Genomic DNA, 21564 nt, shown 5'->3' with positions numbered 1-21564 from the left:
AGGCTGTTTCTTCCTGCACCTCCATACCTTCTTGTGCCACCCCATAAATTTTTCTTATTTCAAAAATACCCTTTTCAATATTCCGGATTACATAATCCGGAAGTCATTTTTCAGATTCAAAATTAGCTTCCGGATTATGTAATCCAGAAGTCTTTTGTGATTAGCTTCCGGATTACATAATCTGGAAGTCTTTTCTATACATAAGATTAGCTTCCGGATTATGTAATCCGGAAGTCTTTTTTTTCGATGTGTTATTAGCTTTCGGATTACATAATCTGGAAGTCTTTTCTAAATATGAAATTGACTTCCGAATTATGTAATCCGGAATTTATCCGGATTACATAATTCATAGGCTTATTATTTCAAATCCAAGGGGTGAAAAAAAAAGGATAAAATGGTATTTTCATATTTAGTATGGGGGAGGCACAAGAAGGTATGGAGGTGTAGGAAGAAAGAGTCGAGAGAGAATAGGTGCAAATAACTCAAGAAGTGTGCATGGGAATTTTTTGATCCAATAGCATCCTATTAATCAAAACAAAAATTTTACGCAAGTAGAGAAGGATTCATTGTTCCTTGTACGGTTGCTGAGCCGAATTCAGTCTGAATTTTGTGTATTGTGGCCGGAATTTAATTTCTGTATAACCCAATTTAGATTAGCATAATCTTTTTACATTTATTTTTTTCAAAATGGAGAAAGAAAAAATTTAAGTACACATTTAAATAATTAAAATATTAATAATAATAATAATAAAGTGGTTTAAATTAAGTAAGTACCAACTTAGATTTTTTAAATAATGGAGAATGCATGATATAAACTTTTATTGTTATAATTATGTTAATGGGTTAAATGTGCTTTGTTATCACTGTATTTTTACTTAAAATTATTTTTTGTGTTTAGTTCAAATTTTATACATTTCTATTTGTATTCAAGAAACTACTGAAATGAATTTTGCGAGTTTTTCTTTCTTGATAAATGAATTTTCAATATAGATTAAAATGTTAAAATAAAATATTTTATATTAATTATAATATTATAATATAGTTCTCTTAGAACGTGTTTGTGATGTTAAAAAAATAAAGACATAAAATGTCTAAATTTTATATTATGAATAAAAATCAATTTTACGTTATAGTAACTCAATTTTAATAATTTTATATACAATGATAATTATTAAAAATAAAATAACAATAATTAATCTGAAACAAGTTGTAAAAATATAATTTTATGATATAAATTTGAAAATAAAAAATAAAAAAATATTAATAATGGTGAATATAAGTAACAATAAATAAATTTTAAAAAGTAAAAATTGAAAATTGTCATGAATTTGTTATTTAACATATAATTTATTTTATATATTTAATGAAGTATAATAATAAATTTATGTAATAATATTTAGAAAAAAACTTATTTAAAATATATGTAAAATTATATTTTTCAAATAAATATTTTAATATTTTGTCATTCGTTTGTACTTTGTTCTTTTGGTTCATTGTGAGTTTATTGTCTAGAAGTGCAAAAAGATAAGTGAGGATATTTTATAAGTATAATTTTTTTCACACTTTAAAAGTTTCAATCATATATTTTTAGACTGTAATTATAAATAAATTCATTATTTTAATTGATATTCATCTAATTGGGTTTGTTTTGGCCTTAAATGTTATTTTTGTTAAAGTTGTGTTTTGTCGACGATCTAGTGCTTAAACGCAGTAAATGGTCTTATAGGAGTGTCTGACTAGACAGACTGAAGAAAGTGTTTACCTTTACGGGTGGCCCGAATATGCAAAAGCTCAAGTTGCTTCCTTAAATCAAAACAGAATACAAAATTCAAGTTAAAGAATTAGATAATAAAATCTACAATATCTCAAACAGAATTGAAATCAAATCTTTTGCAAAATTACAAAGAAACAAAGTTCGTGATAAAAGTTTTAATTGAATTCGAGCATTATGGAAAGATGGAAATTGAGAAACTTTGAACAATATATTAACTAAAAGTATTATTTTGAGATCCTTAGAATAAAGAAACCTATAAAAAAATGCAACTTCAAGGAGAAAGCATTCACCTTCACAATTGCGCTCGAAAAATACAACATTGGGATTTTCTTAGTTTTCTTTATTTTCTTCTTTGTGATCATTTTGTTTGTCCTTTGCATGAAAAGCTATACTCTTTTGGGTTAATTCTCTTTTAATTTCACAATTTGTTTTGAGGTTCTATGCAATTAAAGTTTTCTTCTTCAATATCTTATTGTGTTAATGTCTAGTCTCTTATGAGTTTAATTGTTGTTTTGGAAATTATTTTTGAACGCATGTGGATAATTCAATTTTTTATTTAATTAAATTCTTGTTTAGTTTTCTAAACTATCTCTTCGATGCATGATTCAAGAGCTAAACGATTAAAAACCTTGTGAGTAGACGCCTGGAGACGAATTAGGTATTGAATAAATTAGTGGACGCATATTTCATTATTGAGATTTAATTGTCTTTCGCTCACACGTGTTTGTTCAATCCAATTCTATTTATATGATTGAATGAACGATATATTGATCAACCGATGAATAATTCATTGTTGAAAATTTTTGGAAGTAAACCTGATTTTTGTACTGTTTTTTTATTGTCTACTTTGCTTTTATGCACAACAATTTAAACACTAGTCAAACATCAATAATTCAATTAAGATAAAACATCAAACATCAATATTCTTCCATTTCAAAACATGCCAAAACATCAAACAACTACACCACTACATTAAACGTAGTCAATTTAAAAGCATCTTGGATGCATGTTAGTACATTCCCCATCCATTCCAATTCAATTTGCAAATTAAGATTTTGTCGAAAAATATATAATAAACATATAATTAAAATTAATGGTTCAACCAATATGGTTATCGTACAAAATAAATGGTTATAGTACAAAATAAAATATGATCATATTCCTCACAACAAGCCAGAGAAAGAAATGATGGTTCAACTACTTCAGTCCAATTTGAAGAGATATTATTGGCTTTTTGAAGAGATATTATTGGCTTTTTTTTCTTTCTATATTTTGAATGCATTCAAATTGACATAAGTACTCCACAGTTAATTTATTGTCAACAATTTTAATATGTACTACATCTTCTGCATAATAAGAGTCTGTCCGAAACAGATTATGTTTTGATAAGCAATGATATCACAAGGTCATTTCAGTTGTTTAACTCGTGTAAATTAAAATTAATGGTTCAAAATGGTCATCATACAAAATAAAATATGATCTTAGTTCAGTTCATACAAAATAAAATATGATCTTAGTTCAGTCAAATTTGAAAAACATTATTAGCATAGGTGTTTGACATAAGTACACAACTTTTTTTTTTTTTTTGTATTTGTCAGTAGGTCAGCCCACCTGTCCTGTTGTTGACCTGCGCAGACTGCAAAATTATACGAGACCGACTTAAACAAATCGGCAGGTTGAACTAGTGAACCCGCTCCACACTTTTCCTAGCGGGTTGGATGGATTTTCATATAATAAAGGATACGGTAACAAAGATTTTATATGTAGTTAATGAAAAAGTTGACAATTACTTACAAAATACATACATCTAGCTATCAATTAGATAAACGATTCCATTTCTTCAATTATAAAATACTTTTGACCATACTTATAAGATATACCTCTTTTACATCGCGGTGTTTTACATTTATTTTAGAACTCAGAAAACACTTTTATATTAATTTTTCTTCTTCTAGAAAATGACTTTAAATCAATTATTATTTTAATCGATAAAAGATAATACATTTTACATCCATAAACAGAATAATTGAATTAAAAAAATAAATTTTCATTTTTTTTTACATTAACTTTTAAGATAATCAATTTTGTTTTAAATACTCTATTTTTTTCAAATTGAATATTTAATAAATAAATAACACAATTTTTTTTAAAAAAAACTTATTTGTAGTTATTTTGATTTAAGTCCGTAAAATACTTTTAAATTTATCTTTTTATTCAATGAATTTTAAAACTTTAAATTTTCATATATTTTACATTAACTTCTAAGATTAATCAATTTTGTTTTGAGTACTATAAATCTTTGTTACAAATTGAGTATTCAATAAATTAAAAAAATTGTTTTTTTTAATTATTTGTAGTTTTTTTTACTTAAGTCACTAAAATACTTTTAAATTCATATTTTTTTTATCCAATAACTTCTAATTTTAAATAATATATTTTCAACCTACCATAACCCATCATATCAATACACGTAATGAAATATATTTAACACATATATCAACTTAATAATAATACACTTGAAAAATCACAATATGAAATTTTTTATTAAATATTCAAAACAAAAACAAATCATATATATATATATATATATATATATAAATAAACCTATATCAAATATCAACACAATCACTTCCAAAAATTCATTTTTGAAATGTGTATCAAACGTTCTTCAAGAATTAAATTTTCTGAAGTAAAACAAAAAAGGAAAGATGCCACTTAAATATAGTGGAAAATGCAGTTTTCTCCTACCAAGTGGACCAGTACCAATAACTAATCACTTGCATATTATGTTTAGTTGTTAAGCTTGGAATCCCATCTTCAAAAATAAATAAATTTCAAACAAATTACGAAATACAGTAACAAAATAGCTTGGAAAGCGTATTATGTTGAAACAATAACGAATTATCTAGCATGACTGAAAAATGTTAGAATGCTTTGAGCTAAAAGCAGGTTCACCAACTTCCAATGGCTCAATCAAATATGGCTACCAAATACAGCAAAATTCATAATATACCGCAGTTATTTGATGTGGGTGGGTAAAAAATCTGTCAGAAAATATAACTATTCAGAGTTTCACTTGAAATAGTTGGTCAGCACAAAATGCTACAATAATGGGGCCTGCCAAATCACCAGCAGCACATCCTGAAGAAAAGGAAGACACTATTAAGCCTATTGAAGTGGAACAAAGAAGAATCAACTCAAGATTTTGTTTAGACAGGTTTTTTCAATGAGTAGAAGAAAATTACAAAGTAAAATAAAATTAATGTCTCTTACCAATCCACTGGCCCAGCGATGGACGAACAAGGGTTGCACCGATTCCTGCTCCTATGGAAGCAAAAATTAAAGCTGAAGTACATCTAACTGTAGTGATGAAAATCCTCTGTCCAAGAACTCCAACTTCTTTGGTTTTATCAACATCATTATCCTTCTTCTGCACCTTGAATACCGAGGAAAAGAATCTATATAGATCAATGCCAACTTGGACAAGCCATGATGCTGCAACGCCAAGCATGTGTCCTGTACAAAACAAAAAGAAAGTCACAAGTTAGTTGTTGAAGTCAAAAAGCTCAGGCAATTTCATAATGAACAGATACTATTCATGGATAGATTTGACCTCTGAATGTTGTTCTGCTCACACAATAGAAGTAAACCACAGTAGGCATGTTCTTTCCAGCCTTGCGAGTTGCTGATCTAGGGATATCTGTTTGAGAAATTCGAAAAACCAACTACATGTAAGATCTTTTGGAGAGCTCGGAATATAAAACAACCACCTTTCACTAATAAAACTTTAATTGATTCTTCCTGTAGTAAACAAAAACTGTTTTATCAGCATACCTTTAAGAAGCTTCCATGCCATTCTTTGTGAAACATAATGAACAGCAATTCTTTCTAAAATCCTTCTAGTGGTCACAACGGTTGACTGTTATGGCACCCAAGACACATTTAAAATAATAAGCTTTAAATATGTCTGATCCACACATAGAAGAGCAAAAATTAAAATTCAAACTAATTTACTAGGTAATTTTAGATATTACTAAATAAAAGGAAAAACCTTATGCAGGGGTGTGCAAAACATCTAAATATTCAAATCCAATCCATTGAAGATCCCTCATTGATTAAGAAATGACCAAATTCTAATATAAATATATATATGAACCTCATTTTAAAAGCCGATTTTGTGAAATTGAATTAATCTTTAAAGTCCACCTTTTAAGTTGGTATCAAAGTCAAGGTCATGAGTTCAATTCCTAGTAGCTCAGTTATTGAGAGGAAGATTGTTGCAAGTTGTATCAATTATCCCATGATATAGGCCAGATGGGCCAGGTCACACTTGAATCGTGGTGTTTGGACTACTATGCTCTTAAATAAAGAGAGTTGCTTTCTGACTATCATTTGTAGCTTATGACCTAGTGGTAAGCACTCAATTCTAATGAGGTTTGTTTGGCTTATCAGACTACTATCGAATCACCCACGAATATCTAATCTCATGCTCAACATGTTCATCCTCAACAAAAGGAAGTGTGTTAGAGATCTAATATTGACTAGAGATATGGTAAAAATATAATGTATGAATAGGTATAAACCTCACCTTAAGAGCCGATTTTGTGTGGTTAAAATAGGCTTAAAGTCCACTTTTTAAGACAATCCATTATCATACTAATCTCTTTAAGTCCATTTTAACAAATTTGATTCAAATCCAAAACCATACTTTTGGATTTTAAATCCAATTATTTGGATTGGATATTTTTTTGGATTTTAAAAAATTCAAAAATCAATGTTCATCCAAAAGAAATGTTTGGTCAAGACAATTTTATGTTAGTTTCGGCTGAGCCATTTTTTACTCTATCTGCAAAGTGCCTCTTTGGTCAAGACCACGATTAGGGCAATGTTAGGTTGGTCTTCCGTTGAGACATCCTCAACTCAACCTCAATTGGAGCATCCTCAACACGACCTCACTTGGAGCATCATTGGCATGGCCTTCTTCAAGGCATCCTCAGCCTCAACCAAGGCATCATTGGCCTATTTACCTATTACAAGTATGACCTGTTAAAAATTCTTATCTAACCTAAAAATCTATTTATGTTAACTAATTTATAAAAAGTCTACAAATAAATCAATAAACTTAACTAGACCAATGAGTCATCTAGTCAAAATTGTGTTCTAGAGCATAAGATTGATGCATCTATGATTTTGGTGAATAGCATCTGATCATCATTGAAAATCAAGACTTGCATGGGTGCGGCTTGTGAGCTAAGTTTTGTATTCCGAGCTGGTTGGGTTTGCGACCCGTTTATATCCACAATCTGATTCATCCCCAAAAATACCCTAATTAAGCACAAAGCCGAATTTCGTTTTTCCTTCTACTGTCAAAACCCCCTGCACCTCTTCGGACTGGCTCTTCTTTTCATAAATAACCAAAAGTTAACCCCCTTTTTCACATAAAATTACCACTCTCCCTATTGGCATAATCAAAAAGTTATCACACCTTTTTCACCTAAACTACCAATCTTCCTCTAGCAGAAACAAAAATCACTGCGCTCTTTTTACCTTTGACAAAACTACCACTGCATTTTTATCCTTCTCGAAACAAAAATCACTACCTCCTTATTCTCTTTCTCCCTGACACACTCTCCTTCTCTGTTTTAACTTAGTATTCTCTCATCTATGTGATTCTACCCCCTTCTCTTGTTTTTTCTACAGCTTTCTCGAATCTGTTATTCTCGTTGATCAAGAGTGATCAAGGGCTTTGAAGAATCCAAATCCAAAGTGTTTGATGCAAGGCTGGAGTTGCTGCTATGTTTGGGGTGGGATCTGGGTAGTTTAAAAAGTGCAATGCACTCTTTATTGAATATAAAGCTAATGTGTTTTAAAACCTTTTGAATTTAAGTGTTTTTCAAACTAAGTGAAAAACAACATTGTTGTGTCGAAACAACCAATTGTTTTACTCTTAGGTGTTTTTGAAAAATGTTGAAAACTGTTTTGGTTGGTTGACTTGCTGTCAAACCAAAACAATCGATTATTTCGTGGTTTCAAACGATTGTTTCTTTGAAAATCCTAACAGAATTTTATTTTGGTGGTTGAGTGTGCTTTAAATTATTTCCAACTTAATACGCTCCTTTATTAAATGCTTTGACCAATCTTTGAAAATTATAAATGGTTTGTTTATGTTTTAAAACAAATAAGTGAAACAGAATTGAGTTTTTAAGTTGTGAGAAAGATTGCTTTCAAGTTTTGAACATTCACATCAAGCTTTGGGTTTTCTCAAGAAAGAGTGGAATAGAATTGCATCTGTATTGATTTCAGATTATTTTGTAAACAAGTGTAATTCTTTTTTAATCTTCTGTGATTCTGGTGTTATTGCGAAGGAGTGTTGTGTGTTCTTGAGGTGGTCAAGATCAACATTCTTGGTGTGTGTTGTGCCAAAGTGAGTATGTTTCTTGAAGGGTTCAAGGTCACTACTTTGGTGGTTTGTGTGTAATTGTTTTGATTGCTTAGTGGATTACCCAGTGGCTTCTGGTGTTATTGCCAAGGAGTGTTGTGTGTTCTTGAGGTGGTCAAGATCAACTTTCTTGGTGTGTGTTGTGCCAAAGTGAGTGTGTTTCTTGAAGGGTTCAAGGTCACTACTTTGGTGGTTTGTGTGTAATTGTTTTGATTGCTTAGTGGATTACCAGTGGCTTTTGGGGACTGGATGTAGCTCTTGGTTTAAGAGTGAACCAATATAAATTGTTGGTGTATCTCTTTCTTCCCTTAAACTCATTTAAATTCAGTTGTTATTGCTTTACTGTATAAACAACCGGTTGTTTTTCTGGTGCTTTGCTGTTTTGTGTAATAGAAGTACAATCTACATATACTATCTTGTAAATCCATACAATACTACATATATCATATATGATTACATGCCCATATTGTACTCTTTTTTTGCTTATGATGTTGAATAGAAGTTTTAGCATGTCTTTCAAGGGCCCTATTCTGATTCATTACTTTATGTGTACATATATATAATTATATATGCATATATATGAACTTCCTCCATTTTGTAGTTAGATTTCCCGATTTACAATTTATACTACTCTTCCTAATCTTGAGTAAGATCTCAATTTTGACAACCTTGCAATGAACCTAAAAAGGCCAATAAGTCTTGCTCACCATATAAATATAATATTTTTTTGTTTTTGAAAGACTAAAATTGAAAGAAATAAGAAAATTTCAGCAAGAAAAAAGTTATTATATTAATAATGGACATACACACAGCATGGATAGGTGCTCATAGGTGTATATTGCCACATGATAAAAAAATCAGAAAGACTTTTATAAGCAAAAACAAATACACAATAAGAAAAAATAATACTCGAAGAAAGAAAAAAAGAAAAACTTCAATTAGAATATTCGAACATATATCCTCGAATGGGCCATCATGCTATTAGCCATTGATTGTGATCACTCTCTCCCCTAAATTAACAATGTATCAAGAAAAATATCTTAATTATTTAGTAAAAAATTATAAATAAATTCAAATAAAACTAACTTTATCAGATATAATAGTCTAGGCTTTAATTCCAATTTTATCAAAATTCCAATTATTGGATTTGGATTGAATTTTTAAAAATCTAATCCATGCCCACCCCTAACATAAAGGAACAATAGTACCAATTTGCTTATTACTGGATCAAGAAAAACAAGGTCCGGCAGAAATACAGAGCATCAAAAGTAAAAGATTACTGTGAAAGAATATTTCAAATGAAGATGGTTAATTCTGAAAAGTTAACAAATTCCTAGCAGCACTTTTTGCTCTCAAAGTCCAATATGCGAGAGATTAATTGGAATGGTAGCATAGGCTTGGATAGAATGATAAGCTCAATTTTGTGTAATAAAACAAATATAACAGTAAAAAAATTTCATCCCTTTATCACCGTTGAAGTTTGTGTAGCTTTTGATAAGGGTACTCCTAGAATGAGTACATGTAGATTATTCTTATATGTATAACAGATGCAATACGACACAGACAAGGGACATTTGAAGCATACAACAATATTGACCGCGTTAATCCTGTCAAAATTTTATTCCCAGACAATTAACTGATTGGTAGCCAAAAGAAATGTTGAGTTGTTTCTTGTGTTGTTGTCAATGAGCAGTGTTCACATAGTGGAAGACATTCTAGGCGGGTCTGCTTACAATCAACAAGATTAATAGTATGGACGGAAGGTAAAGGGGACAAGTATAGTTAAATGTTGGGTTGTTTCTTGTGTTGTTGTCAATGAGCACTGTTCACGTAGTGGAAGTACTATTCAATATGTTCAGGTAATTTTATCTATTGTATTTGTTCAAATTACTTTAGATGGTTAGGATTAAATGAATTCGATGGATTAGAATTGCTTTTTACTTAAATTCTGTATAATAAGATGTTTAACAGTAATACTAACAGCACTCAATCTTCTAAAACAATAGCAATTTTATTGTATATTTCTTGTTCGTTACTTAGACAGAGTTGATATCAACCGAATGATTTCATGACCAAGGACATGAAGACCTAAAGTAAAGTTCAGCTAACATAGACTGCAAATATAGTGCATAATCGTGGATTTTATTAATTGGAATTTTTTTAATTATATATATAATAAGGATGAGAGATTACAAGGTAATGAAGGTAGAACTAGGAATAGGAACTATTCGAAGAACTACAGAACTTCAGGGATTCTAATGGAAGAATAGAATCCGAAGAATTGTACTGACTTGAGAGAGATTACAAGAATTATTTGATTGAAAATTCAGAATGCATGGGCTTAGTTTAGAGCTTGCTATTTATAGGAGTGTATCGCACCAACTAACTAACAATGCAGAAAATTATAACAGAATTTAACTGACTGGCTGCCACATGGCTTCCTTATTAACTTCCTACATCATAAGGATTTACTCTAATTTACTTTAGAATTTGTCTCCTCTATCAAGAGCATGGTTTGAGAGATTTAAAAAAGCAATGGCTTCCTTAGGATATACGCAATGTCAATGAGATCATACTTTATTCATAAAACACTCTATTACAGGTAAACTTACACTATTGTTGGTCTATGTAAATGACATGATTATTGCACGAGATGAGAAAACAGAGAAATTGGCTTTAAAGGAAATATTGGCCGCCCAATTTGAAATGAAAGACCTAGGAAAAATTAGGTATTTCCTTGGGATAGAGGTTGGTTATTAAAAAAAAGGGGGATTTTCATTTCTTGAAAAAAATATTTACTTGATCTCCTTAAAGAAACAAGTAAATTGGTATGGAGAATCCTAGGAGTTCCTATAGAACAAAATCATAGAATTGGAAGTGAAGAGAGCTAACTTGTAAAAAGAACCAATATCAAAGATTGGTAGGAACCTTATTTATTTACAACACACAAAACCAGACATTGCTTATACAGTTATTGTGGTAAGTCAGTTTATGCATGGTCCAAGACAAAGACACAGGCAAGCAGTTGACAAAATTCTTCTGTACCTGAAGTCAAGCCCAAGACAGGGGTTATTCTTCAAGAAATAAGACACTCTGACCCTGAAGATATGTACTGATGCAAACTGTACAGATTGTGTTACGGACAAAAAATCTACAACCAGGTACTGTATGTTTCTTGGAGAAAGTTTGGTGACCTGGTGAAGCAAGAAACATGATAGAGTATCTTGTTGTAGTGCAGAAGCTGAATTTTTAGCCCTTGCTCAAGGTGTGTGAAGAGCTCTGGACGAAGATCATACTTGACCTTAAAATAAAGGTTGACATCTCTATGCAATTGTAATGTGATAACAAGTCAACCATGAGCATTGCGCATGATCCAGTCCAACATGATAGGACCAAACATATTGAAATTGACATGCACTTCACGAAAGATAATCTTGACTGGGGCCTAGTGGTTACATCTCATGTCCCTACAGTATTTTAGATAACAGAATTTACACAGAACAACTTCCTCAGGGCAGATTCCAGGATCTTGTAGGTAATTTAGGAATGATTGATATTTATTTACCAACTTGAGGGGAGTCTTGTAAATAGCAGATTATTAGGATAAAAAATATTCTCAATATCTCCAAATTATGAAAAAATATCTTTAGAATCTTCCTATTCATGTCAACATATTTTTATTTTCCTTTTAAAGGTTTTGATTATTACAAATAGATCTGAGAATGTAATTGTTGTGACTGTTATCAATAAAATATTTTTTTATTTTCTTACTTAGTTCAAGTATAGATGTTTCTAATTTTCGCCATTTTCTCATACTGTCTTTACAAAGTTTTTCCTCCACTTCCAAATCAACCCATTCTTCCTTGTTTGAACCATCAATGTGCATTGCTCCCCAATCAAATTTTCTATCCATTGCAAAACACAATCCATTTTGTCTGAGTTTCTTGAGGTGTGCATCCTGTAATTCCATGAGAACCCACTCGTTTCCCCATCTCTGTTTCACTCTTCCAATCTTTACTTAATCGATTCCAATCCAACCTTCATTCTTGTTGACAACAAGAACTTCTTGCTCTCAGCAAATGCGTGACCAACTGCCTATGGAAGGAGCTTTGATACCAGTTGTTACACTGGTACCAACAAAAAGGTTAAGAGGAAAGATTGAACTTTATTAAAATGAAGTACCAATCCACTGGTTATGAACCAGACTCTCCACATTACACTATTTTTCTGTTATTCCCTCCCCAACTCTGCTAACTATATTATATATCTTTCTTTCTTAACCCCTAACAGCCTTAATGAACATTCTATTAGGCGGTTATAGTGCATATGGGTTTAAATTCTCTGCTACCCGTTTCTTCTTCCTAACATAGACCTTTTTAATCAAAGGTCTCCTATCAACCACACTGTCATCTAGAAGACATGACATCTTTATGCACAGATCACCATACCCAATATTTTCTCTCAACAATTTTGTTCATATGGTCACCACCCTACATTAAGTATGACCCAAGAATGAATGACTGTTATTTTTTAGTGTAGAGAAGGTTGTGTGTTCACTAAATTCCACATGTCAAAAACAAAAATAAACAAATAAAAACAGCTAGCCCCCTCAACTAACATGTTTATCTAAGGGTATGAAATGAAGACAATCTAGTCATGAATTAGACACGGGGTTCCTGAAATACAAGCTGTACAGCATTGTCACTAATACTAAATAACAAATCACTCATAGCAATTTCATACATTGTCAATATATTCCAATGTATACATTTTACTGAGCCATAAATAAAAAAAACAAGATAAATCTCACCTCACGAATGATTTGCTTCACTGATTTTTTGAAGGGAACAACCAGATCAACAGGGTGCTCTTGATCCTCCTCCAAGAAATCCTCATCGTCTTCCATCTCGGCACGAGGCTCCAAAAGAGGCAAATAGAACATCAAAAACGACCTCATGGAAGTCATTGCAAATGCCCTCAATTCAAAAGCAGAGAAGAGAGGTTTAAGTTCCACATTATACTGCTTGGTACTATATCTTAGTGCATCATATTGGTAATTCTTTTTAAAAGAACTTTGTATAATAGAACTGTAGTCTTCAGATAATGCTGCACCAGCATCACAATAAGCAACTGATGACCTGAAAATAAAATAATGATAGGAACCAAGATATTAAACAAGGGTAGATCAACTAGTACTGATACATACCACTGATCAGAAGAGAACTCCTCTATATGATGGAAATAGAGAAATCCAACAGAAAAACCATAAATAACTATGGATAAATTAATCCTTTTACAAATATGGAAGAGCCACTGAGCAAGTAAAAAAAACAAACAAACACCTGGATTATGGGAAGAGCCAGCCTCAACTCAAAATCACCACAAAACCTCAGAATAATTCTTCCCTTTCATTTGGGTACCCTTCCTCCTTATATACCTATTATCTCTCTCTCTCTCCCTCCCTTTTTCCTCCTGTACATGATTCCTGTATCACCCTCCCCATTACTGCCACCTAACTATTTGGTTATTCTTTCTTCTTTTCAAACATGACTTAGAGGAATAAGAAATAATGTGATGGTTAAAAGTAAATATATGCTCATTGAGCAACTCATAGCACTTCTGTAAACATCACAGCCTTTCCTTTAAGTCCTCCAAAACGCTAAAATTGGGTCAATGGTAATTCCATCAAATATGCCACAACATCCCCAGATGCACACACAACAAATAAATAAGAGTTCAGTATATAGACACACACACACATACATAACAACGATAACATTTCTGAGAGATAGTCCATATTATAACTGAATAACATAGGAAAAAAGTTGTTGCAATAGGACAGACAATGAATTACTCATGCAAAATATCTTCTTCGGAAGAAATAGAGAGGAAAATATCCACTCACGCAAAGTGTTTGATGAATGATGATGACTACAAGCCCCTTTAGCTCACACTACCTAGAATCTCCAAATGTAATAATTCTAATGGAATATATTCAACCTCTGAAGATCAAACTCCAATATATGTCCTTGTAATCAAGCATGAAGCATGTCTGCCTCATGTTATAATTTCTTCCCCAAACTGCTCTTAACTCTTTCAAATAAACAATCATAATAACAAATAAATTGCTCCACCAAAATCAAAATTATAATAACATTTTTTAAATCTTGAATTCTTAACTATTTCACAAATAAATGGATTCAAATTTATACCAGTGAACCAAATTATGCCCAAATAACCAGCAGCACACACTAAAACTGCCAACAACCCATTTATCCCAAAAAAAATACCCAAATTTTCACCATCATAGCAAACTTCAAATGTACACTTATAGCAATCCACAACCATACCCAAATCTTCAAAAGTAACACTTGTCATGTTTAGTCAGATTGTGTATCCTATCCTAGATCAAAATCCTATAACACAACAAAAGCATCATCCCTAAAACACGAAGATCAATAGTGTAGAAAAATGGAGGCGGAGCATACCCAAACAAAGCCCTTGAGGCAAAACCAGTCCCCGCAGCAACAGACGCTGCAGCAGCAGTAGCAGCAGCAGAGGCAGAAAAAAGGGCACTAGAAGACTGAAAGGCGTGAGAAGAGTGCACTCCGAAGCTCGAGCTTTGGTTCTTCCTCCACAGATCTAGAACTATAGCTATGCCTGCCATTGTTGGAACTTCCAATGGTTGGAAAGTCTAGCCCACCCTGTTTGTGCTGAGTTGACAGATTATAAGTTAAAACTCACCTAAATTTTAATAAAAATAAATGAAATCAATACCTAGAATGTAATCAATTCATAATTTCACACACAATGAAATGGGAGAGACTCGAGAGCGTTGTTTAATCCTATTACATAGACAAATGCAACGAAGAATACAACAATGGCAATGAGATTAGAACTAGAAAATCCAATTAACTTACTCAGAACTCATATGGGTATCAAAATTAGCCACCTAAAATAGAAATACGAAACCCATATTAATAAACTCACCCCACTATTCAGAAAAAAATGGAAATTTTAAAAGGAAAGATGAAACATCTCCAGAACCCATATATATCTCACTAAGGTGATGCAACTCAAACACCCCCTCCATGAACTTAGGAACACCAAAACTCCAACAAACACAAAAATCACCAAACCCATTTAATCAAACCCAAAAAAGTTAAAAACAACAAAACCAATAAGCTGCAGCCCAAACAATATATGAAGGGGAAATCTTCCAAAAATCTCTTTTTTATGAAATTCCGGTCGCATCAACAACTACGATCAAGTCAACATGTAGGGGGGAAATGCTCACAGCGGCTGCCGGCGGCGGCGGCGAGGTGGAGGTGGTCAGTGTCTGAGACGGAGGGTGAGAGCTTCGAGGGGTTAGTAATGTCTGCAAAACAAAATGAGGAAATTAACGATGGTACTATGCATTGCACCACTTGATGGGAAATTTCGTTAGCTAAATTACACATTTTATTTCCTCCTTTGTTTTTTAATGGTACAATTTGATTCTTGAAATTTTGAAGGGCTCTATAAATTTAATTTTTTTTAAATAGTAAATAATTTGATTTATTTTTTAAATATGTAAGAAAAATAATTTCTAATATCATCATGATAAAATAATCTCTAATTTACTGTTGAATTAATTTTAAAATTATATTTTTATGATAAATAATAGTGTTATAAAAATTAAGAATAGAGTATAATTATATGGCTTTTTATATATTTAAAGACTAAAATAAATATTTTATTACTTTAAATATTAAATTAGAATTTTTTTTGCGTGGTTAAGAATCAAATTAATCAGTTATTCCTTCTTAAAATATTTAGATAAGAGTTCAAATTAGTTCAAAGAAGTTTAAGTAAATGTTGTTTCTCTTCATTTTATTTTTTGTTAATTTAGATGAGAGTTCAAGTTACTTCAAGGAATTTTAATGGAAATGTTGTTTTTCATCCTCATTTTAACTTTTGTTAGTGAATAATTTTATTAAGGAATTAATATTTAATTATTAAATTCCTAATAAATTGTTAATTCAAGTGACAACTTGACAAGTCTCCTTAAATAAGATTTTCTTATTTGAACCTTGTGAATAAAAGCAAAAAGTAACAATAAGGAGAGATTTCATTAAATATGGTAAGTATGGTTAAAAAAAATAATCATTATTTTAATAAAAGTTGAAGAAATGAATGGCGAAATTTACTGTCAAAGTAATTTAAATATTTAATCTAGTTTTTGTATTTTACGTTTAAGTTTAAAATTGACATTGTTAATAATATTATCTATTATTATTAATAAAGAAAAATTATTTTTGTAATATTTTTTTAGTATTCACGTTTTATGTGCTCTTATTCTTATGACTATAATTTATTTTATTATTTTGTGAAAAATATTTATGATAAATAATAATTATTTTTCATGTATAGTGTATGTTGTTAAATCAAGTGTGTTCAAGCTTTGAAGAATCCAAACCCTTTGAAAGTTGATGAAAGGTTGGATGTACTTGTTGTTGCTGAACTGTCTTTAGATAGGATCTGGGGTAGATTTTATGTGTAAATCCACTCTTGATTGAATCCAAAGCATAAGCATTCTCAAACCTTTTAATTGAAAAGTGTTTTTCAAACTAAGTGAAAAACAACTTGTTGTTTTGTCGAAACAACCAATTGTTTTATACTTAGGTGTTTTTAGAAATGTTGAAAACTGTTTTTGATGGTTGACTTGCTGTCAAACCAAAACAACCGATTGATTCGTGAAAACAACCGATTGTTTGTTTTGGGACCATAACAGAAAATTGTTTTGTGTTTTGACTGAGCATTAAATGATTTTATAACTGAATACGCTCCAGTTTTAAATGCTTTGACCAGGCATTGAATGCAATAAATAGTTTGTTCAGATTTTGTAACAAAAAACTTAGTTTTAATCAAAGAAAAACAAATTTGAGTTTTTCACTGATTTTGCTTTTGAAAGAGTTAGAGATTGCTTTGAGATTGCTGGATCAAAGAGAGTGTGATATAGGATTTTCATCTTGTATTGATTTCAGATCTTTTCTGTAACAAGTGTAATCCTTTGTACTTTGAAAGAAACTCTGTGTGTGAAGCTGAGAAGTGTTGTGTGTTCTTGAGGTTGTCAAGATCAGCATTCTTAGTGGTGTTGTGCTGAAGCCAAAGGAAGTGTGTGTCTTGAGGGGATCAAGGTCACTTCTTTGGTGGTGTTGTAAGTAATCTAGGGTTGATTGCTTAGTGGATTCCCCAGTGGTTTCTGGGAAGACTGGATGTAGCTATTGGTTAAGAGTGAACCAGTATAAACCTCTGTGTGCATTCTCTCTATCCTTAAACTCTTTAATTTTAGTTTTATATTTGTGAACTGATATAAACAACCGATTTTTTTTTTCTGGTGTTGTGCTTATTTGCTTTGTGTTTTGGCAAACTGAATTCTGATTCAAGTTTTTCTTGAAGTAATTTCATTCTAGACTTAAAAGTTTGCGAAAACTCTCTTTAAACCATTCCCTCCCCCCCCCTCTAGTTTAAAGTCATACATTTTAACATATGTTACGACATAAATCAATTTTTTTAAGATAATCCGAGTTAATTGAATTTGAAGGTAGTTTTACCTAATTGTCTTAAGCGAGTAAAATATTTTTATTATTTTTTTCTATTGGGTAATAAATAAGCCCACCAAACTCGGGATCCAATATTTAGGATCGAGTTTTTGTTTAAAATAATTTTTAAAGTCGGGTTTTAGTTTAAAATATAGCTCAGATTCTATATTATTTTTTTGCCAAGCTTGTAAAATGATTTTAGGTCGTCTTTTCACAACTAACTTTGGGTTGAATTTTGCAACTAGTCATAAAGTTCGATGGCTGAGTTTAATGTAATTATAACTTTTGAAACGATATGAATCCTTATAAGCATTAATGAGAGATTTTCACACTTAATTATTAGTTTCAATGGCCTCAAGGTGTTATGCCACTTATGCGGATGACGTTTCACTAATCTTGTCATGTTGCCCTACGAAGACACGACGTTTCGTTGTCTAATTATAATGTTTCGTGCTAAAAAGTGATCATTCTTAAATGCTTAGTCAAATGTTTCATGTCCCCTTGTAAATATCAAATAAACTTGTCTGCTTCTTACACTTTCTTTGTTGGCTTTGTTTGTGCTTTTGGGTCAAGCATTTCATCTATTTTCTTTTGCGCTTCATTCACTCGTTTTCATCTAGGTATGCTTCTCATGGCTTCTTCATTTTTTTTTTTATTCTTCCGATGAGGTGGCAACTAGAGAGGTTGTTCCCATTGGAGATGAACCTTCTCTGAGTTGCACTGCCTCATTCCCATTCGAAGGGGATTTAATGGGGGGAGTTTGTTGTCTCCCACTAACACCATTATTACAATTGTTTCCACCGCGTTGGAGGTGAATAGAGCGATTATTGTCCCATCGAGAAAATGTAAACCTCCTTCCTAAAAGGCGTTGGAAGCATTAGGGCAACATTTAGCCAAGAGGAAGAGGAAAGATAATTATTGCAAATCCCAAGTACTTTTGGGTACTTGGTGAGGTTGTCCCCTACCCATCTGAATTCACCTTAAGGGAGTCTATCAAGGAGTTTGTATCCTCTTTTAGTAATTGCCCTTACTCAATGGTAGAGTTCATCTTGGTGGAAGCTTGTGATGATTTTGATCGAGTTTATATGAAGCTCTTGCCTAACCATTTGGACTTTATCTTTGTATATGGGTTTTTCTTTAGATAACTCAATGTTTTGTTTCTCTTATCTCCTTTTGAGAGTCAAATGCTCAGTACCACGAATGTGGCTCCTAGCAAGCTTCACCCAAATAGTTGGGCCTTCATAAAAGCTTTTCAAGTAATTTGCCATCATCTTTATATTAGGCCAACCATAACAAAATTCATGTATTTTTATCAACTAAAGCATGGTTTTGAGAATGGAGCTCAACATTGTTTTCTTTTTACTATTTATATGTTTTCATTTAAAAATTTCTAAAATAAGTTTTCGACTTGAAATGCTCGTCACAAGACCCTAAAAAATGTTTTTTCTTTTATCTAAACTTTACACCTAACTTTCCCTTATAATAGTAAAGGCTAGATAAATTTAAGTCCAAATTTGAGTAACTTCTTTCAATCGAGGATATAATAGACATAGAAACAATAAAACATCTTCCTCACCTTATTAGTAGTAAAGGTCTCCTAATTGTGCCCCTCGTCGAGAACCCTATTTCATTGTTTTCAGTAAGACTCATTTTCTTGCATTTTGTTGAATGACACATTATAATTACTTATAACCTCCTTCTAATTTGTTGTGAAAATATAATGGGCAAGGATTTCAATTATAAAAACCTATTTGCCAAGGTTGGAGCTCCCCCCTTAGAAAAGAGTATCCTTATTAACTCCACCACCAGTCGAGGTAATAGCTCCAACATCTAGCCAAGTGGTGAAGGCTATACCTAACATTCCTCATCCTCTTTCACCTCTGAGTATGGACAACCTCCTTTGCACAGGCTGATATTTCTAGGAAAAGAAGGCCTTCTGACCCGAGTAGATCACTAATAGTGTAGATTTTACTTGTTAAAATACTAAATTATGCACTTAAAATCAAATGAATTGAATTGATAAATCTAAAAAGAGAGCTTTGTCCCACTTTTTTACATTAGGGGTGTCCCAACCCTTATACAAATTTCACCATGTTTCTAACTAGAGCAGGGAAATCCAAATTCAAATTACATCAGTATCCATACTAGAAAGAAAAAAGCTCCTGTTAAAACGTCTAGCAAAGCTATACCTGCTCAAAGATTTAAACAATACAATTTACGACATATCATAGATCAGATCCCAGATCAAACACATATCATATTTGGGCTCCAACCACCCTAAAAAAATCTTTACTCCAAAGAAACTTTGAAACAACACCAATTCCTGCAAAGGTAACCTAAAAAAAGATGCTCTAAAGTGCCACATGATAAGGCCAACTACCGCACTTAAAAACTACATACATATGAATGGTACTTGTTGCCAACAACTTCATCCCACTCCCACGTACCAAAACTTCCAATAACCACCACCACATCTCCCCCTTAGTATGATCCCCATCAGGTTTGTTGAGCTCCAATCCCAAAAAAGTGTTGATATAGAAGAATGGTGCATATAAAAGGAGTTGTAGCAACAACAACTAGCTTGGACCCCTTTTCACCCCTCTCACCAAAAGCTTAAGTGCATCACTAATCTTCACTCCAACCCTATAAACATATTTTGATTTGTATCTGACCATCCAAACTGGAAGTTCCCCACCACCAGCACCTCTTCCCACTTACACTACTTAAAGAACCTTGTCCTCATCAGATCGAGCTTTAAAAAGTGAGTGGCAGACTTCATTCTATGAAACTGATTCTTTATCTGCTCCATCTGTTTGAAAATGTACTACTTCTGAATTATCAATTTGAATATGAACTTTTCAATGTTTTAATCTACACCGCCTTGCTGGTATCCTGGATGAAACTTGATGCACTACATTGCAGCTTCTCCATGTGCCATAACCCTTTACAAGGTTGTGTAAACCAGCTTTGATGACAAAGCAAAGCCACAATAAAACATAGCCATTCCATTCTGACATTAGGCTTGATGACCTGCACCAAAAAGACCATACCTCCTACGCCTCACAGCCATCACAACAACTAAACATAACTACACCTCTAAGAAAAACAGATCCCATATATCAAATTTCCAAACCAAAAAACCAACAATACTAGACAAAAAACAAAGCAAAGGCAAGGTAAAGCATGCTTTTAAACCGAATAAGTTATTTAGTTACCATGTTAATGCAAATTTGTGGGGATAAAATCCAATCAGAAAAAGATAAGTTTACTTTCCTTACTTTATGTTTAATCTATTTAAAACTTTTATTGTGATTGAAATTATTTGAAACTCATAAGAATCTTTAATTATTTTGCAAAATTCAAAGGAAAACTTGAAGTTGAGAAAAACTGGCAGAAAACACCCAATCCGCTAAGCGCTGGCTTGATGTGTTGAGCATATTTGAGGTAGAGAAGCCAACCAAAATTTCCTCCAAGCGTTAAGAACTCAAAACTTGCACAAAGGGGAAATTCTCCAAAAAGGAGCAAATTCAGAGAGTTGAAGCACTGAAGTGATCTAGAGAAGCTTTAAGCACAAAGGAAATCTGAAGATGAAGAAAGATCTAGTATTGAGCATAGAAAAAGAGAAGTTGAGCGAGTTATTTTCCTTCACCTAAAGAAACCTAATTCGCTGAGCGGATTACTTGGCGCTGAGAAGATTTTAATGAAATAATATTTTGTGCTTCATCCTTATAAATAGATAGGAAACTAAATGGAAAAGTGAAGCTTAT

The 21564-nt window shown here is 32.0% G+C and overlaps 1 protein-coding gene across 4 annotated transcripts; it reads right to left on the bottom strand.

Moving 5' to 3' along the window:
• Positions 1 to 4590: 4590 nt before the first annotated feature.
• On the bottom strand, positions 4591 to 15669 carry LOC137837245 (isopentenyl-diphosphate delta-isomerase). Of its 4 annotated transcripts, none has more exons than XM_068646188.1 (8): positions 15511 to 15667; positions 15134 to 15165; positions 14702 to 14926; positions 13024 to 13351; positions 5609 to 5693; positions 5388 to 5474; positions 5048 to 5290; positions 4591 to 4915 (listed from the first exon to the last, which is right to left on the bottom strand). In XM_068646188.1, the coding sequence occupies exons 3-8, from the start codon at positions 14878 to 14880 to the stop codon at positions 4839 to 4841; spliced, it is 999 nt and encodes a 332-aa protein (XP_068502289.1). In that variant the 5' UTR covers positions 14881 to 14926; positions 15134 to 15165; positions 15511 to 15667; the 3' UTR covers positions 4591 to 4838. The 4 variants fall into 4 exon arrangements, with proteins under 4 accessions (XP_068502289.1, XP_068502288.1, XP_068502287.1 ...); XM_068646187.2 differs by having other exon boundaries at positions 14702 to 14957; positions 15511 to 15646; XM_068646186.1 differs by lacking the exon at positions 15134 to 15165 and having other exon boundaries at positions 14702 to 14957; positions 15511 to 15669.
• Between the last annotated feature and the right edge of the window lie 5895 nt (positions 15670 to 21564).

Source organism: Phaseolus vulgaris, chromosome 4 (assembly GCF_051622355.1).
Source record: "Phaseolus vulgaris cultivar YP4 chromosome 4, ASM5162235v1, whole genome shotgun sequence".
NCBI lineage: Eukaryota > Viridiplantae > Streptophyta > Magnoliopsida > Fabales > Fabaceae > Phaseolus > Phaseolus vulgaris.
The sequence above is the reverse complement of the archived record's forward strand: the minus strand, read 5'-3'. Positions and strand labels throughout refer to the sequence as shown.